This window comes from Aptenodytes forsteri, unplaced genomic scaffold, assembly GCF_000699145.1.
Source record: "Aptenodytes forsteri isolate BGI_AS27 unplaced genomic scaffold, ASM69914v1 Scaffold146, whole genome shotgun sequence".
In the NCBI taxonomy this organism is placed as follows: Eukaryota; Metazoa; Chordata; class Aves; order Sphenisciformes; family Spheniscidae; genus Aptenodytes; species Aptenodytes forsteri.
In genome coordinates this window covers 6,717,273-6,733,198 of record NW_008795128.1, presented here as the reverse complement: position 1 = coordinate 6,733,198, position 15,926 = coordinate 6,717,273, and the positions used below count along the sequence as shown (strand labels likewise).

The following is a 15,926-nucleotide window of genomic DNA, read 5'->3' as shown; positions in this document are numbered from 1 at the left end:
AGTCTGTTTTACAGGGGAAACTTACTCAACAACAGAATGGAAAGAAGCCAGATAGGTGCATGACACAGCCTGAGCCTGATTAACCCTGCTTTTCATCAGGGCTAATTAGCCCATCTTCTAACCATGACTAATTACTGTACTGACATAGCTGTGCTGCATCCCAAGTCAGCACTGGGATATCTCTGCATTGTGTCCTGCTGGCTGATATGAAACCTGCCTTTCCCTCTCCGAGGGAGTTCCTCCTACTCTCAGATCACTCTGTGACTCTTTCCTTCAGCTTCCCCAATATTTCAATATCCTCTGTTTGAAACAGGGTGCCAATAGTGATTAAAAAAAAAAAATTTTTTTCCAGATCATTGATAAAAACATGCAGCAGGCTTAAAACTGAGCTGTTTACAATCTCTTTAGGAATATTTCCCGCTAAGGGTACCTTCCTTTGACTACTGCTTTTTGTGATCTGGTGGTTACCCATCCTTAATCTGTTTAATGTCTGGATAATATTTGTTGCATCTAGTTCTTAAGTTAGAGTGTCTTCAAATGCCAAATGTTTTATGAAATTCAAATAATGTCATGTCTGTGAAGTTATCCCTATAAATCAGTTCTCGACTCATTGCAAAGTGAAATGAGATTATTTTGAGTTTTCTTTTTCTGTTAAATTTCATAATAGCAAGGATGATGTTTTTTAAAAAAATCTCCCATTTTGTTACCTCTTGTGTACTCACTTTTTGTACTCCCTCATTGAGACCGGGACTACCTCACATAATGCTAGCAGTGCCCTACACAGTGAAGCCTTATAAATGTGAGGACATAAAGAATAGGTGAGAAAATAAAGAATAATTAACATTAATTTCAATATTAATTTCACCCTCCGAAATATATCCTATTTGAGGTTATTCACTCAAGCACCTTAATTCAGATGCACGAAGTAAAAAATTTGAGAAAGTGAGTGAGCTTTTAAAGCTTTGCCTTTACAATGGAAACTCTTACAGTTTCAACAGGTGATTAGGGAATTGTTTCATGCAGTATTTGTCCTGCAATAACTCCTTGGCTGAAAGACAGCTTACTGCCTGAGTCAAGCGAAATGGAAAGTGAGATGGGGATAAAAAAATTCTTTCCAATGTGTCTTTAAGCAAAGACCCACCTACTCCCTATAAGCAATAAAAAGCTACAAAAAGTCTTTTGCACAATGGTTTGTTCGGATGTCCTTGGTCAAAGAAGTCCTTGTTGCCCACTCCTGGGCAGCCAGATGGATCCTGGCTGGCGCCAGCCACCTCTGCACAAGGGACTGCAGTTTGACAGCCCTCCAGTGTGCAAAAGCACTGTGGCCTCCTCAAGAAGTGATGGGGATGCTTAAAAGTATAAAACATTTGCTCTGTGCCCATATCTGTGAAGGGAAGATCCCCTTCGGGTCTCGATGCAGCTGTAGTTAGAGGGACAAAGACCAACCTTCTGCAGTGCTGGAGGCTGGGTGTCTGCGCCTTGGTGCAGGTGTGCAGAACGCACTCACCTCCCGGGCAGTGAGGAGGAGGAGGAGGAAGAGGAGGAGGAGGAGTTGGGGATTGCTCAAGTGGTGGTGGCGGGGTGAGGTGGTGCTGAGTCAGGCACTAACACACCTGCCTGCCTGCTCCCGGCAGCTTAAAGCACGCGAAGCTGCCTGGCCGAGACTCCTCCGTACCCATCTGCTGCCACATTTCGCACCTGGCTCGGACGCAGAAAAGACCACCATGGGGCTGTTCTACAGTAAGAGCCAGGTAAGAAAAGGAAAGAGGAGGCTCTGCGATGAGCTGTGCGGGCAGCCCCCTGGCGGCAGAGGGGACCTGCTGTGGGAGGTGGCGTTCCACCTCCTATACCTTCAGCTCTGAGTTTTCTTCTTCAGCACCAAGGCTGACAGCAAAGCGAGGCTTCTGCCTGGGTTTTGTGCCTACCTTGTGTTTTGGCCTTCAGGAATGCAAGGACTTTAATGCTGCAGTAATTTAACTATTTTGAAAATCCCCAATTAAAAAAAAAATAAAATTTTTTTTGTACATTGCTGTTGTCCTTCGCTTCCACCCAACTGGGCTAGGCAAAACAACCCATGGAGGAAAAATAAGGAGGTGTCACTAATATCAATGAGTGCATGGGGAAAGCCAGGAAACTAATATTATGTAAGGTGTTAAATATAGCTCTCTTAAAAACTGTGGGAGATTTTGGGCATAAGGGAATGAATGGTGACACATTGTTATATTTTGATCTACGTATTCATTGCAGTGATATTCCCTGCTCTATAGGTAGTGTGCATGAACTGTCTCTTATATGTGTTTGTTGCATCACTACAGTTTCACTCTTTTTTGCTCCTCTTGGTGGTTGTTTTTTTTTGTTTTGTTTGTTATTTTAAGGATTTTTTGAGGTTTTTTGATTGGTTTTGGTGGGGTTCTTTTTGTCATTTAGAGCATTAAATGTGCAGTTTTTCCTCCTTTTATTCCTTTAAAAAAGACAATTATCTAGGGAACAAAGTACCTTACCTTCAGCTCCCATACTTTTGATTAAGTACCACGTTTGTCTGATCCTTGCTTAGGATGAGAGAGGACGACAAAAACAAACCAGTTTTCTGGCAGGTTTGTTAAATGTCTTTTGATAACCACTTAGGTTTAGGTGGTTTCCCAAGACTTCCATCGATACTTTCCTGAGACCTTTGCTTAAAGAAAGATTGGATGAGCTGAATTATTCAGAGAGAAATAATTCCAGAGTTGTTGCTTTCACTCCCCCCTACTGAGAAGTCTGGGACAGGTCTCTGGAAGACGCTTTTCAGGTCCTCGTTGTCTGAGAGCCAGCACTGCTCTATGTCAAACATAACAATGGAGTTATATGGCTATAAACCAGCTGATGAGCAGCATCGTTACACCATGATATCGTCACTAATTCCTGCCCTGCTAGATTGTCTGCTGTTTGTTGTGAAATATAGTGGATATATATGACATCCTTTGAATTTGCACAGACCAAGATGTGTGTCAGCTGTATTAATAACACAGCAAGGCTCACTATCATACACTTCTCTGTGATTGGGTTGTAAGAGTCAGACACCTCAAGTTGAGGATTACCACAAGTTTCCTCAGAATGGAAAATGGAGGACATCAGAGGTTTGGTCTGTGATTGAATGTACATTTTGGGTCTCTGGCCACACCTTCTAGGAAGAAGGAGAAGACAATGCACAAGGAAGAATCTCAGTTCAGAAATGTTTAGGATGGTTGGAATTGAAACACTTAATTCAATGCTATCTCTGACTGTGCTTCCGTTCTTTCTCTCTGCATGCTCATCCCACGCATTTTGTATGCTGTTCAACAGACAGAACCCTCTCCATGCAACTTGCTCACCGTAAAAATCATACGGATGAAAAATGCCAGGAAAGCAGACTTGTGTGAGTATCTTTGCTATACCCCTGGAGCATCTGCGTGCTTGTAAAACTACTCGGAATATAACCAAGTGTCACAAACAGTACAGAGTATTTATAAAAGGAGAAAGAGAGAAATTGCATGACTGTGGTATGCTGAAGATGAGGTAGCATAGTTAGAAGATATTATTTATTCTTATATCTTTGCCAGTGTTACGCTGAAGTCTAGCCACCAGTTGTAGTTCAGAAGATGTTTGCACAGAATACATAAAATGTTTCACATCTGAATCTGCAAAGAAAAGTTTTTATTCACAGGGAAGGCTGTAATAAGAAGTTTAGATGGGGCACTTCTTTCTATGGTTCCTTCTTACAGTAATGTCCACCTTGTGCATCCCTGGGCCTATCACAGAATATTTTACGTGAGCTCTGGACTGCATACTTGACATCTCTAACGGACTGTCAAATTTGATTCAGCCATTGGAACAGCCATGTTTCACAACTTAGTTGAGGGCTCACACTGTTAGCTTTTCCTATTCTTAGTTATTTTTACAAAATCTCCAGGAATGATAGTTACGTAAAAGTTTATTAATGCTCCATAAATATCTGAACTGCAAAGCACTGGGGAAAAAGGTATGAATGTCAATCACCTCCAATCTGAGGAGATGGCTGATTGTCTTGCATTTATTCATTTATACAAATAAGAAGGTCTGAATCCAAAAAGATTCTATAGGAACCAGACCAAGCTAAATTTGTTCAGTTAAAATAATGCAAGACAAGACATTTGTTTGGGGCTTTCCAAAGTGATTTGCTTTGAGTTCTGCTATAGTTTCTCTAGAGACCAAAGGTATATGAAGAAGAGTTTCTCGCTCCAATTTTTACTGAAGAGAAGTAAGATGCTTTGTTGCTGCTGAATGTATGGGGAAGAAAAGTCTGTATGAACCTTCCCACTGGACTACTTCTAAAGTGCGGAAAGGAGATTTGAAGCTCAGTTACAGGCTGGAGAGAAACCCCTTGCTACAGCTAAAACCTATTTGAAAGTACAAACGTGCACTCTGAACTGAAAGAAAGAGGCATGGAAAACTACAGCCCTTAGATATCTCCCCACATAATCATGTTCTATTAAACCATCTGCATGATAATGAGCTTACCAAACTTCCTCTCCACCTTTTTCTCATCTAGATCAATGCTTTTTATTTTTGCCTTGAAACTATTTTTATTCTGAAGGGAGTTTCCTATGTGTTGATGCTGTCCTTCCCAATACTAGAAAGTTTCTAGGGCAAGGGACAGGTGCTGAAATTCTCAGGCATTTCTGCTTCCCAGGCACGTCCCACCAGCCCGTAAAGCTGCTTAAAGGAGCAGTTTGAATGACAGAGGTGCTTTTGGAGTGTGGCACAGGGTCTGGAGCAGCAGTAAAGCCGCAGCACAGGCTTTCCAGGCTGAGGCTGTTCTGCCTTACACTTTGAAGCATATACTGGATGTTGCCTGCAAAACAGAATGACAGACATTCACCACCAACATTGCCAAGCTATCATCTGTTTGAAATGGTAGTATCAGTCAAAATATTGAGGGGAAAAAAATTTGCACAAACAAAACAAAAACAATACTTGCAAAACGTGAATGTTTTGCTTGTTGGGTACTTCTATCATATAGGAAAAGAAAATCATACCAGTCATGGCACTGCCTTGCTTATGCTTAATTGTCGAATCTGGTTTTGATTGACAGCTGCTTAATTCCAGTAACATTTGATTTTGCTGAGCGTAAAATTTGTCAGTTGCATTTATCAGAAAGATCTGCTTTTAAACCATTTCAGGACGTAGTTTTCTATGCAGCCAGACTTGTAGAAGTCACATATTTCAATGACATGCTCTTTATCATATAAAATGAACCTATATTTCAAATGTTTTAATAAATTAATTTAACCTCTGGTTAAACTCACTGGCAATGTAAAAGCAAGTGCAAACTGCATGTTGGTAACTGTATGTGACTTTCACTGAGAAGCAGCAAAATGGGAGGCTTAAGATAAAAAAATGTACCACTTGTACAAAGTTTTGCTCGTTTGTGTGTAAAACTGGGGGAATACTGTTGAGTTGTTTCAGCCATCTTTACAGTTCCCTAGAGATTAGCTTGACACAGCCTTAGGAAACCCAGAAGCATGTGGACCTCCATCACCAGTGATGTAGACTTCTTTACAGTACCATTTTCCTAACACTGATTTTTTTTCTCATTCTTCCTTTTCCCAGCTCTGTTTTTGTCCCTTTCCTTTTCCTGCAAACTTTTCTAAATAGAACAAGTTGGCAAGTGTCACCTATTTCTCAGTGATCTTATAGATTTTAAACATTTTAAATGAGCTCCTTCTATGTCTCGCCAATCATGCCCATCCTTTTGTTTCCCAGGTTAATCCCATTTTGTTATTTTCTCCTCTCGATCCCTTCTTGCACTAGATTTCTGTAGAGTTTTTGGGTCACTTTGTTTAATACTCATCTACTGTTTAGAAGGTCTTTCAACCTGGTGCTGCAGGTTAACTTCATTATTGGTCTATCTGCTCCATTTTCCAGGTAATAGAGATGGGAAAATTAATTCATAAAAATAGACTCTCAAAAACCTCACTAACATCTCCCACAGAATAGATAATACAAGACCTTTAATGGAAGTTCAGTGCATAAGGTAGTATTTTTATCTAAGACAATTTAAATTCATTCTGCTTTTTAAACCCTGAATCTCTTTAATGCACCCTTGCGCTATTCTGTCTCTTCTTCCCACTGATCCATCAGTGTGGAAATTATAACGCTAATTTCCACCTGTGTATTGATGCATAGCTGAGATCATTGATACCACCTGTGAATTTAGTGCCTTGTGTTCTCCTCATTTTCCCTTCCCACTGAGCACACCCACGTCCCCATCAGGCTCCTTGGGGCTCTTGATATTCCTGGACCTGTGAACACTTGCCAGTTCCCAGATTTGGGTGTGTGTCCCATCTGCGTCCCGACTCCCTAATGGGGTGAGACTTGGATGTGCACCAATCCAATGCACCCTTAAAAACAGGGCTTTCTCTGCAGAGAATTTCAGAGTTCAAGCTCAGCCTCTCACAGTCCTTGGGCAAGCACCATAGGTCCAGAACAAACAGAAGGACATGTCTTTTTGCAGCATGCAGTTCAGCTTGGGAACTCCCCACGGCAGGAGATCACGGATGCCAAAAGTTTATGTGGGTTCCAGGTGGAGACTGGACAAGTTCATAGAAGAAAAATCCAGTGAAGGCTGGCTTAGGAAGTCTCTGGATCTTAAAATGTGAGGGCTGAGAGAGCATTATATGATGCTTGCCCTCTTATACTCTTCCTTAGACACCCACCACTAAATGTGGGGCATATTCTCCTCTGACACTGATGTCCATCCCTAACAAGACCAAAGATCCTTCCCAAAAAAAGGCAAAGGGGCTAAAGAACAAGATACTGGAGAGAAACAAAATTATTAAGTGGCATTAACAAATGAAAAAGAAAATGAAACAGAGCATTAAGGGTTATACAAAAAGGTAAAAATTGGCAACTGGATGGGGACACTGAGCTGAGCAATTTTAAGCCATCATTCCCTGCTTCCTGAAAACATCCAAGAGCCCTCAGTGGACACTGCCTGTGGGCGCTGGGCTAAATGGACCTTGACTGTTGTTGAGTTAAAAATATTCTTCAGCATTTTCTTAGTAAGAAAATGATTTTTTTTTTAAGCTTTGAAGGAATTTTTTTTTTTTTAAATTCGGCTTGTTAATTTTGAAAACTTCCAAGTTTTGGAGTTTTTTTTTATATAAGGCTTATATTATTTCGGGTACAATATTTTACAAAATTATTAAGTATGTTTTACATTTTTATCAAAAACCTGTATTTTACGGCATTGCAGTAGCAGGTCTGCCATATATGAGATCAATTCATGAAAAGGCCCTTGAGATCCTGAAAAGAAATATAGCCAGTGAAATACATTATTGTTCAAGGAACTACGGTCCAAAGTGATACTTATTGCAGGAACCTGCAGACTTCCTCTGGTGTTTTGTTCTTGCGCTGTTGTTATTGTTTCATTGTTATGTATTACTTCATCGTGTAAGCAGCTGTAATCATGTTCCAACAGCCTATTGTTTTACGTGCTGCTTGAAATCTCATTATAAAATAAGAGGATGTGGACTGATAAAGCTCGACAAGGGAGAAAACAGGGAAAAAGAAGTAAGGCTATTTAGCAACATCTCAGCAAAGGGATGTTTTAAGGAGGGATGTAAATGAGAATAGTGATAGGGATACTTGTAAGGTGCTCCACCCAATGCGAAGGGCAGGGTGGGAGAAAGTGTGAAAGCTTTTTACTGAAGTTTAGCTATTAGGAGATTAATGCTGAATGCTCCCTGGAGGCAGGAACTGATCTCCCAGGACTGAATGAATTCTGATAGTCTGACTGTGAAGGGCCCTGAGAAGGAAGATGTTTACTTTCACCGAAGTAACCCACATTTCTTGTTTAAAAGAGAAGATAAAAAGTTCCAATCATAAATTATCTAATATTCTCCACTCTAGAAAACAGCAATGCCTGCCTGTCCACCCACCCTCAGCCAGATCTCTGCTCAGCTCCACAGTGTGGGAGGAAGAAGAAAAATGCTTTTCTCAGCTGGTGGTGATAGTTTATATTTTGTGACATGGATGGGTCCAAGTGAGGGGAGATAGGATCAAGGAGATGATCTGGGCAAACAGTGTTTGAGACCACATTCTTTGGATCCCTTCAGCACAACAAGAAAAACTATACCCTAACAGTCATGAAAAAATCAATCCCCTACCAATAGCCTCAATGTGAGCACTTAAAGGCAGTCCAAGAGGAGGAGGGATGTCCAGGTTTCTGCCCAGGTTACCTGTGGGCTGGAGGTTGTGTCTGTTAGCATCAAAAAAGGAGGTAGAATTAAAATTAAAAATTTTTGGTTTAGCCCTGTTTGAACTTGAGCTGTCTATGAGACAGGTGAGATTTTTAGGTCCAGCCAGAACAGCTGGTGCCCTGCTCTTGTCTGGGATGCAGCGTGGTGCTGAGGCTATGGTGTTTCTGAGCATGGGTCATGTCACTGTAATGCTTTCTAATGGTAAAGCACAATTAAGATCCAGTCCTGCTGCTATCCTGGAAGATAATTAGAAACTTAGTGTAATAACTGGACGAAGAGACCGTGCTGTCATAAACACCTGCTGCCACACCTGCTTTTGGCAGGATATTGCCCCACAGTGATACCACAGCTGCCACCCCAACCACGTTTCGCGGCTGCTCACGTGTCATGGTCCAGGGGAGGGACACAACAGATCGCTGCTGTGAAGCTCTGCTGTATGTACCATGTGTGAGTGTAATCACCATAGTTAGGTGGTGGTTAGGCTTACATACCAGGGTAACGATGATTTGCTTGCATGCGGCTGGCAATGGGAGCCTTGTACATGTACGTGAAGAGGCGCTTGATACAAGGCAATGGGATATTGCGGCGTGACTGACCGGCTTGGGTACAGGATACGCTGTGGAGTTCCAGTTCTCACGTCTGCTTGTGCCTGGAGCTGGTCGGGCAGAATATGGGCCTGAGGTATCTGAGATGTGTAAAAAAGGTTCCTGGGTGTTGTAAGTGCCTCCCTCATAACAACTGGAAAATACTTCACGAACAAGAAGTAATTAGGTTTCAGAGGACACCTCTGAAGTACGAAAGGCATCACCAAACACATTTTGCAGATGGGAAGAGGGAAGCATGTCAGAAGTCCCCCAGAGAAAGTCAGAGATCTAAATGAGAAGTAGGGCTCTGCTGTCTGACAAGTAGTTATTTCTTAAAGGTGTACGATACAGTGCAGTAGCAGACAGTGATCACTTACAGAAAAAAAAAAAAATTGATGGGCTTTTGAAATAATACTTTGTTCTTTGCAACAGACGTAGTCAGAGCGTGTATTGCTATTTGGGAAATGTCAATGAAATAAACTTTGGATCACTCAGACTTATGCATTTGTGTCCTTCTGATCCTCCTCCTAGTGGGACAAGAGCTGACAGCAGTCTGTGCTAATATCAGTCTGGACTTCCCAAGAGCCAAAAAAGATTTTCATATGGACATTTCCTGTATGCACACAGAAGTTTGAGAACTATTAGGACTGTTAGAAGCTCAGGTGATCTCTATGTGTTTTGATTTTTTTTTTAGAATTTATATATCCTTGTATGTACCACAACTACCTTAATCAGTCAAAGTTACTCTTTTTTTGTTCGGAGTTACTCAAACAAAGATGACTTAAGTCTCAGGGGAGTCAGGGGAAAAAAAAAGTGACGGGCTTTGTTAATTCTTCAGTTACACATGGAGTACAATAAAGGGCCAAGTCAATTATTCTGTGTTTCCCAAAGACAGGTCTACTGGTAAAACTAAGTGGGACAAGACTTAAGTCTATTCAGATGAAGGTGTGTCTGCTATGCAAGGCAGGAATGCTTGAGTAGGTGGCATTACAAATAGAGGAAATATAATGGTAATGATAGGATTGGCATTTATGGGCAATACTCCCCCACGCTATCTTTGGCGCTTGTGTAGGTTGTTGTCCCTAACTAACAGATCATGTTCTGTAGGGTGATCATCCCTGACTTTTGAGTGTGGGTCCACAGGAGTGTTAATCTCATGATTCACATTTGACTTTTATTTCCTAATAACGATGACAAAACATATTTGCAGGCAGATTATTCTGACCTCAGAACAAAAGTGCTTGTTGATGATGTAAGCACTGCAGACTGCTGCTAACCTCTGTTTCATACTGAAGCTTTGGCCCTGAACATCCCCCACCTGCGATGGAGCTCAGGTGGGAAGCCAAACTTTACAACTGGCCTCTTCAGCTGAGAAAGGAAAATAAAAACACTAAAGCTGCTCTCCCTACATCTGGAAACAGTAAAATTTGTAGGTGAACTTCATGACCTGAACATGCCTCTAATTGAAACAGCAAAGCAATACAATCTTGTGCAAAGAAGCAACGTCAGCTCGCTCTGTGCTGGGAAGCACAGACAAGCTTTCACCTGCACATCAAGTGTTGCAAATACCTTTACTACTCTGACTGAGGCACAGAGATGCAGGTGAAAATAGTGACATTAAGCAATGTTTTTTTATACAGCTTTCCTGAGGCAGAGTTTTTGCCAGTACAGCTGCTGCTTCTCAAAGCAAATGTTATACCATCAAACTGTTCAACATTTCAATGCTTTTCTTATATGTGCTCATTTTAATCCACTTCACAGAGGATTAAATGCAATTCATCTCCACAGACAATTAATTTTTTTTCTTGAAAATTTTTTTGCTTGATTTCTTTTTCTTGAAAAGCTGTTGTTGAGCTCTATGGTATGCATATGTGTTTCCCTTCTTTAACTTTCCAAAAGGGAAGAAAACAGACCAAGATCAGGTCTTGGTGCCTTGGTGGAAGACCTGCCTTCATGCAGGGGCTTCGTGGGAACCTTCAGTGCAATGAGCTCCTGCCTCCCCCGCATTAGCAGCCAGATGTGCTAGAGAAAAGAAAGGATGCTCCAGAAAGTAGACAAGTCAGAACTTACAGCCAGAGCTACCCCAGAAACATTAAGGCATGTTCATGCCTACCTGTGGAAGCCCAGTATGTAGGAGCTGGGCTCTGTCCATCTGGTAGCCCCCATCACAGCTGCTAATGTTAACTGCTTCGTGTTCCCGACAGGCAGCTGAACCGTCCACGGTGCCCAGCCCTGTGAGACTGCCATGTGTGTGCATGGCCCTGTGCATATGAATGGCTCTTCAGCATTAAAATCTTTGAAGTCTGATATAAATAGGCAGTTTGGCTACGTATCTCTGAAAAGGAATGCAATGTAACTGCATATTTTGAATGTTTATTGCTTTTCCAGCAATTAAAAGAAGTAGTTCTGAAGAAGAGGAAACTGCTGGGCTTTCACAAGAGTAAAGCAAGCTGGTTATCTAGCACTGGCTTGATGGTACCTTAACTAGTATCCTGGCCTGCATTCTGCATATTGTCCTGTGTACGGAGCTTAAAAATTCATGCAGTGCAACACCTTATGGGGTACTAGATGTGTGTCATTGGTCCATTGCTTTCACGCTTTCCCTTTCTTCAACAGTAACCCAGTCCGATTGCTACGTGAGCCTGAGCCTGCCAACAGCTTCAGTGCAGCATTTCCGCACCAAGACAGTCCAGAACAGCAAGAACCCAATGTGGAACGAAACCTTCCACTTCACAATTCAGAGCCAGGTTAAGGTAGGAACGCGGCTATCCCCAACAGGTATTCTTACCAGATATCAGAACTACCATATAGCCCTTCCACTCTGTGGGTTTTTCTGAGTTCCCCTACAAAGTATTCACACTCTTTTACTGTAGCTATTTAGCTTTCAATGGTTGGATAAGACTGTATCTATCTGCCTGCATCGTCAATAAAGTCTGTAGAGAGCAACTGCAAAATTTCTATTTTTTCATTCTTGAACTTCTTTCCCAAATTCCTTCAGCTAAAATGAAATATCTGTAGCATGTTATGTTTGTTAAACCTTATATATATATATTTTTTTTTTTTAATCCCAGAACATTCTGGAGCTAAAAGTTTGTGATGAGGACAACATAACTCAGGATGACCATCTCCTCACTGTTTTCTTTGATGTCTCCAAAATCCAGCTTGGAGAAAACATTCAGCTATGTTTCCAGCTGAATCCACAGGTATGGATAAAATTCAAGGACAAAGCTAAGGGGATGTGGTCAGGTGAGAATGTGGTTATCTCAGCTTTCCTCTCGTGTGTCCCATATACAAGCCTTTCTTACTGTCCATTTAGCCACCTGTGTATGTCCATCTGTTTCAGGGGTTGATGCCCAGTGTTGCTTCTGTAATTATGGCAAATTTTGGCTGCTGTTTCTACAGACAGAGTTGGCCAGCGTTATTGGACTTGATTGTCTGGTTGCTGTCCTTGATGTCAAAATATCAAGAGTTTACCCCAATAGTTTTGGGCGTTCCTTTGCAGTTGGAGCTGGTGGTTCTGAGCTGTGCGTTATGATCTGCTAATATAAAAGTAGTGATCTGCAGTCATAAACCACAAACCCAATGTGGCATTCAGCTTATTTGGAAAATGAACATAACACTTGCATAGCTGAACTATTTAAAAAAGTGAGTTTTTCAGCAGGTCTCAATTTTACATGGTTGAGACAACTTTATACTGAAGTTTTAAGGGCAGTGTTTAGGCCTAGAAATACTTAACTTGAGTGAGCACTGATTTGATTTGATACCTGTTTTTGAAAGGCTGGCTCTCCATGCTGTATTTTCCTTAGTGCTCACACTAGGAGGGCAACAAGATAATGAGAGTTGCACCAAAACCTGCAAAGGAGGAAGGAAATTTCAGGGGGAGGCAATACAAAAGACAAAGATGAAGTCTGAGCACGCAATGAGTCTACTTGTGCAGACTCCACCAACCCAAAGTACACCCTCCAGAACACCCTGGGCTTCATATGCCTTCATGTGCCACCATGTTAATGTGCCACAGGCCCATCTGCACAGGCTGTGGGTGAGGGCTGGTAGAGGGGCAGGATGATTTGGATGCACCGGAGAAATCCAGCCTCGCTCATGCTGAGGATCAGTGGGGAGTGTGAGAGCTTGTGGGAGGGGAAGGGAAAAGGGAGTTGCAGGTGGCCTGTGAAACAGTGAGGGTTGAACCTATGACTGCAGAAAGGGGAAGCAACCGCCGAGAGGCCCTGCAGTATGTATTACATTTGTCCTGCAAGGTCTAAACTAGGAGTCTGCTAAAATAATGGATATAACATTAGGAGCATGTGACACTAGAAGTATAACAGATACAACATGAAGAAAATTAAATCTGTTGTATGTGCAGTAACAAAAAGTGGACACTGGCTTATAGAGACACCTGAAGAGCACAGATTCCTGTAGGGTATCTCTCTTCACAGGAAGACCAACCTGCAGTGACTGTCTTCATTTTCTTTTGCAGGGAAAAGAGGAGCTGGAGGTTGAATTCACAATGGAGAGCAGGTGCGTAAGGTCAAATAGGCAATCAACAGAAATGTAAGCCAGAGACAAAATGTTACTGACACAAAACATCAGTTTACACCTGCAGCCTCCTAACACTGTCACTGTCTGAATAAAGTAGAGGGGAACTTTGGGTGTTCAGGAAACGCTTGTGTAGGGCATTTAATGGAGAAGGGGTGCATGACAGTGCATGATGTGCGTACATCTACACCGGGCATCCAGACACATGGAGAAGAAAACACAGATGTTGATGGGAGCATAAAGATGTCCCTGATGGCTGCTGCTCATTAGGCTGCAAGGGGTATTCTGCACAGGCCAAAGTTTTAAGTTTCAAACTCCTCTTGTTCCTTACTGTGGGATCCCAGAGGTTTGTTTTGTCATAAGAACATGGGAAAATGATACTTGGAATTTTAGTTGTGGGAATAGATTAAAAAAATTTTTTTACTGTGTTTCTATGCTGCCTGTACAGTTAATGGAGAGAATTGGCATGTAAATCAGTCCTAGTGCTGCTGTTGATTTTTAAGGTAAATGGTAATATTTTTTCCTTTTTTGTTATGGCATGTTGGATGAATTCATCAGTTATTCAGCTCTGATCCCCCAGGTTTGAACTGAGCAATATGGGGCAATAGTGTAATTATGCCATCCCTGTGCAAATTTGCTTCAGTGTGTCAGAAAACTGTCCTGTCTGATACAGTGAGGAGCTCCTCCGTTCAGCAGATCTCCATAAATAAAGTTCAGACTCAAGCCTATGAGAGGCAAATTGGATTGAATGTCCAGCTAGAATTTCTGATGCTGTTTGCCCATGCTGTCTGTCCAAAGGTGGACTTTTAAAGATAAAGATAATGAAATAATGATTAAAGAAGAGTTAAAAAAAAAAACAGAAAAAAGAGAGTGCTGGTTTTGAATTGATTGTTTTCCATTTTGTCTTTTAGTCCGGATCCTCCTGAAAACATTGTTACTAATGGAGTTTTAGTGGTAATTTTTATTTCATAATCCTTTCCCTGCCATATAGCAATGCTTATTGTAAAGCTAGTATCAAAGGTACTGGGCAGTTGCTCCATACGGTGGCATGAAGGCATTGGCTGAGAGGCAGGCTAAAGCTGGTGTCGGCGTTGGCTTTCCCACGCCGTCTCCACTAGTGGCTCATGCTGGGAGTGGCTGCAGCTGCGAAAGCTGTGAGCTGCCGCCAGCGCTCCCCTCTGCCTAAACAGAGCTGGGCTCAGGCAGACGACATCCCTCCGTCTGCCCGGGGAGAGCCGGGCTGAGCATCCTGCCCTGAACCCCTTCCCCTGTGGCCGGTCCTCCCCCATGCCCTTGCGGAACTGCTTCTCCAAGCAGGAGCAAGCAGATCCCTTTTGTTTCCTCGTCTCTACATGATTCGTTATTTCCCATGTGGAAACCCAATGCCACCTCCCTAGACCTGGTAGGGGGGTTATAGGCTGGCACCATCTCTCTGCTGAGGTGCGCGCCCCAAGCCCCTGTCCCCGCACGTGCCCGAGGGACTGGCCGAGGCAGAGCTCTGCTGACAGCAAACACCTTTTTACCTGGTTGTCTTTTACAGTCCCGTGAGGTTTCGTGTTTGGAGGTGCAGGTGAACGACGGGAGGCTGAGAAAGAACAGTACGGGTGAGCATTTTGCTGACTTATGGAGCAAATCTGGATGCCACTTTATGGCAAAAGTGCTCAGTGTTTTATGCTTGAATGCCCTGGTTTAAAGTTATTTAAGATGCAAGACAAAATCCCACGGATGTCAGTGGCCTCTGGAGGGGGCTGTAGTTGGTCAAAAATACACAAATTATTAGAGAATGTGGTGTGATGAGCATGTGGTCTGGTTTCCCCACAAAATACTTTCCTCTCTAATAACAACTTGTCAGATGCTTGTAACTTTCCAAAATGTTTGTGCAGGGAATTGAAATTTTCTGAGTCTTAAACTGGAGCAAATTCCTGTTGTTTCTGGATTCAGAGATAAAGAAAATGAGCAGGATAAGGACTGGGCCTCTTTTATCAGTTTAACTTCTTAAAATTTCTTTAGGAGTAACAATATAAAATATGCCAGTAGGTGAAACACGTGACACACAGTGTATTACCAAAGACGTTTGTTGCACCTTTTAAGCAGTACATCACTACCGTGTCGAGTCCATGCTTGTAGACCTGTGTATCTCCTATGCAATTTTTAAAACATCACACTGACATCTCCTGATGGCCTCAATCCAGCAAACTGCTTTAGCACGTGGATGATCCAGTTGAACTCAGTTGTCACAATGAAGAAGTTTGCTAGACGGGGCTGAAAATAATTCTTTTGAAGGCTGACTATATACCTTTGAGTATTTGGATTTACAGAGTGTATTTCACCTTGAACCCGCGTTGATGCCTTTCTATATAAAGACCATTTTTCAATTACTTGAAAAGACATATCTGGGGCTTATTATATGAAGGCCAGAAAACACCAGACATTATTTTTGTAAGTGTTAGAAATTATTTCAAAAGAAATACTACAGGTTGAATAAAAAGGAAATATGATAGAGGGACTGAGATTTTACCAGTTCCAAAGAGAACTGTGCTCTGCTACA

General features: G+C 42.1%; 1 protein-coding gene across 1 annotated transcript in view; it reads left to right on the top strand.

Moving 5' to 3' along the window:
• Window positions 1-1,724: 1,724 nt before the first annotated feature.
• The window catches only part of PLA2G4E (phospholipase A2 group IVE), a 25,768-nt gene continuing 11,566 nt past the window's right edge, over window positions 1,725-15,926 (top strand). Inside the window, exons 1-7 of the mRNA XM_009277558.1 lie at window positions 1,725-1,751; window positions 3,322-3,394; window positions 11,459-11,595; window positions 11,914-12,045; window positions 13,320-13,360; window positions 14,290-14,332; window positions 14,919-14,982. Of these exons, the coding sequence (XP_009275833.1) occupies window positions 1,725-1,751; window positions 3,322-3,394; window positions 11,459-11,595; window positions 11,914-12,045; window positions 13,320-13,360; window positions 14,290-14,332; window positions 14,919-14,982 (517 nt within the window). The remainder of the gene's footprint in view (window positions 1,752-3,321; window positions 3,395-11,458; window positions 11,596-11,913; window positions 12,046-13,319; window positions 13,361-14,289; window positions 14,333-14,918; window positions 14,983-15,926) is intronic.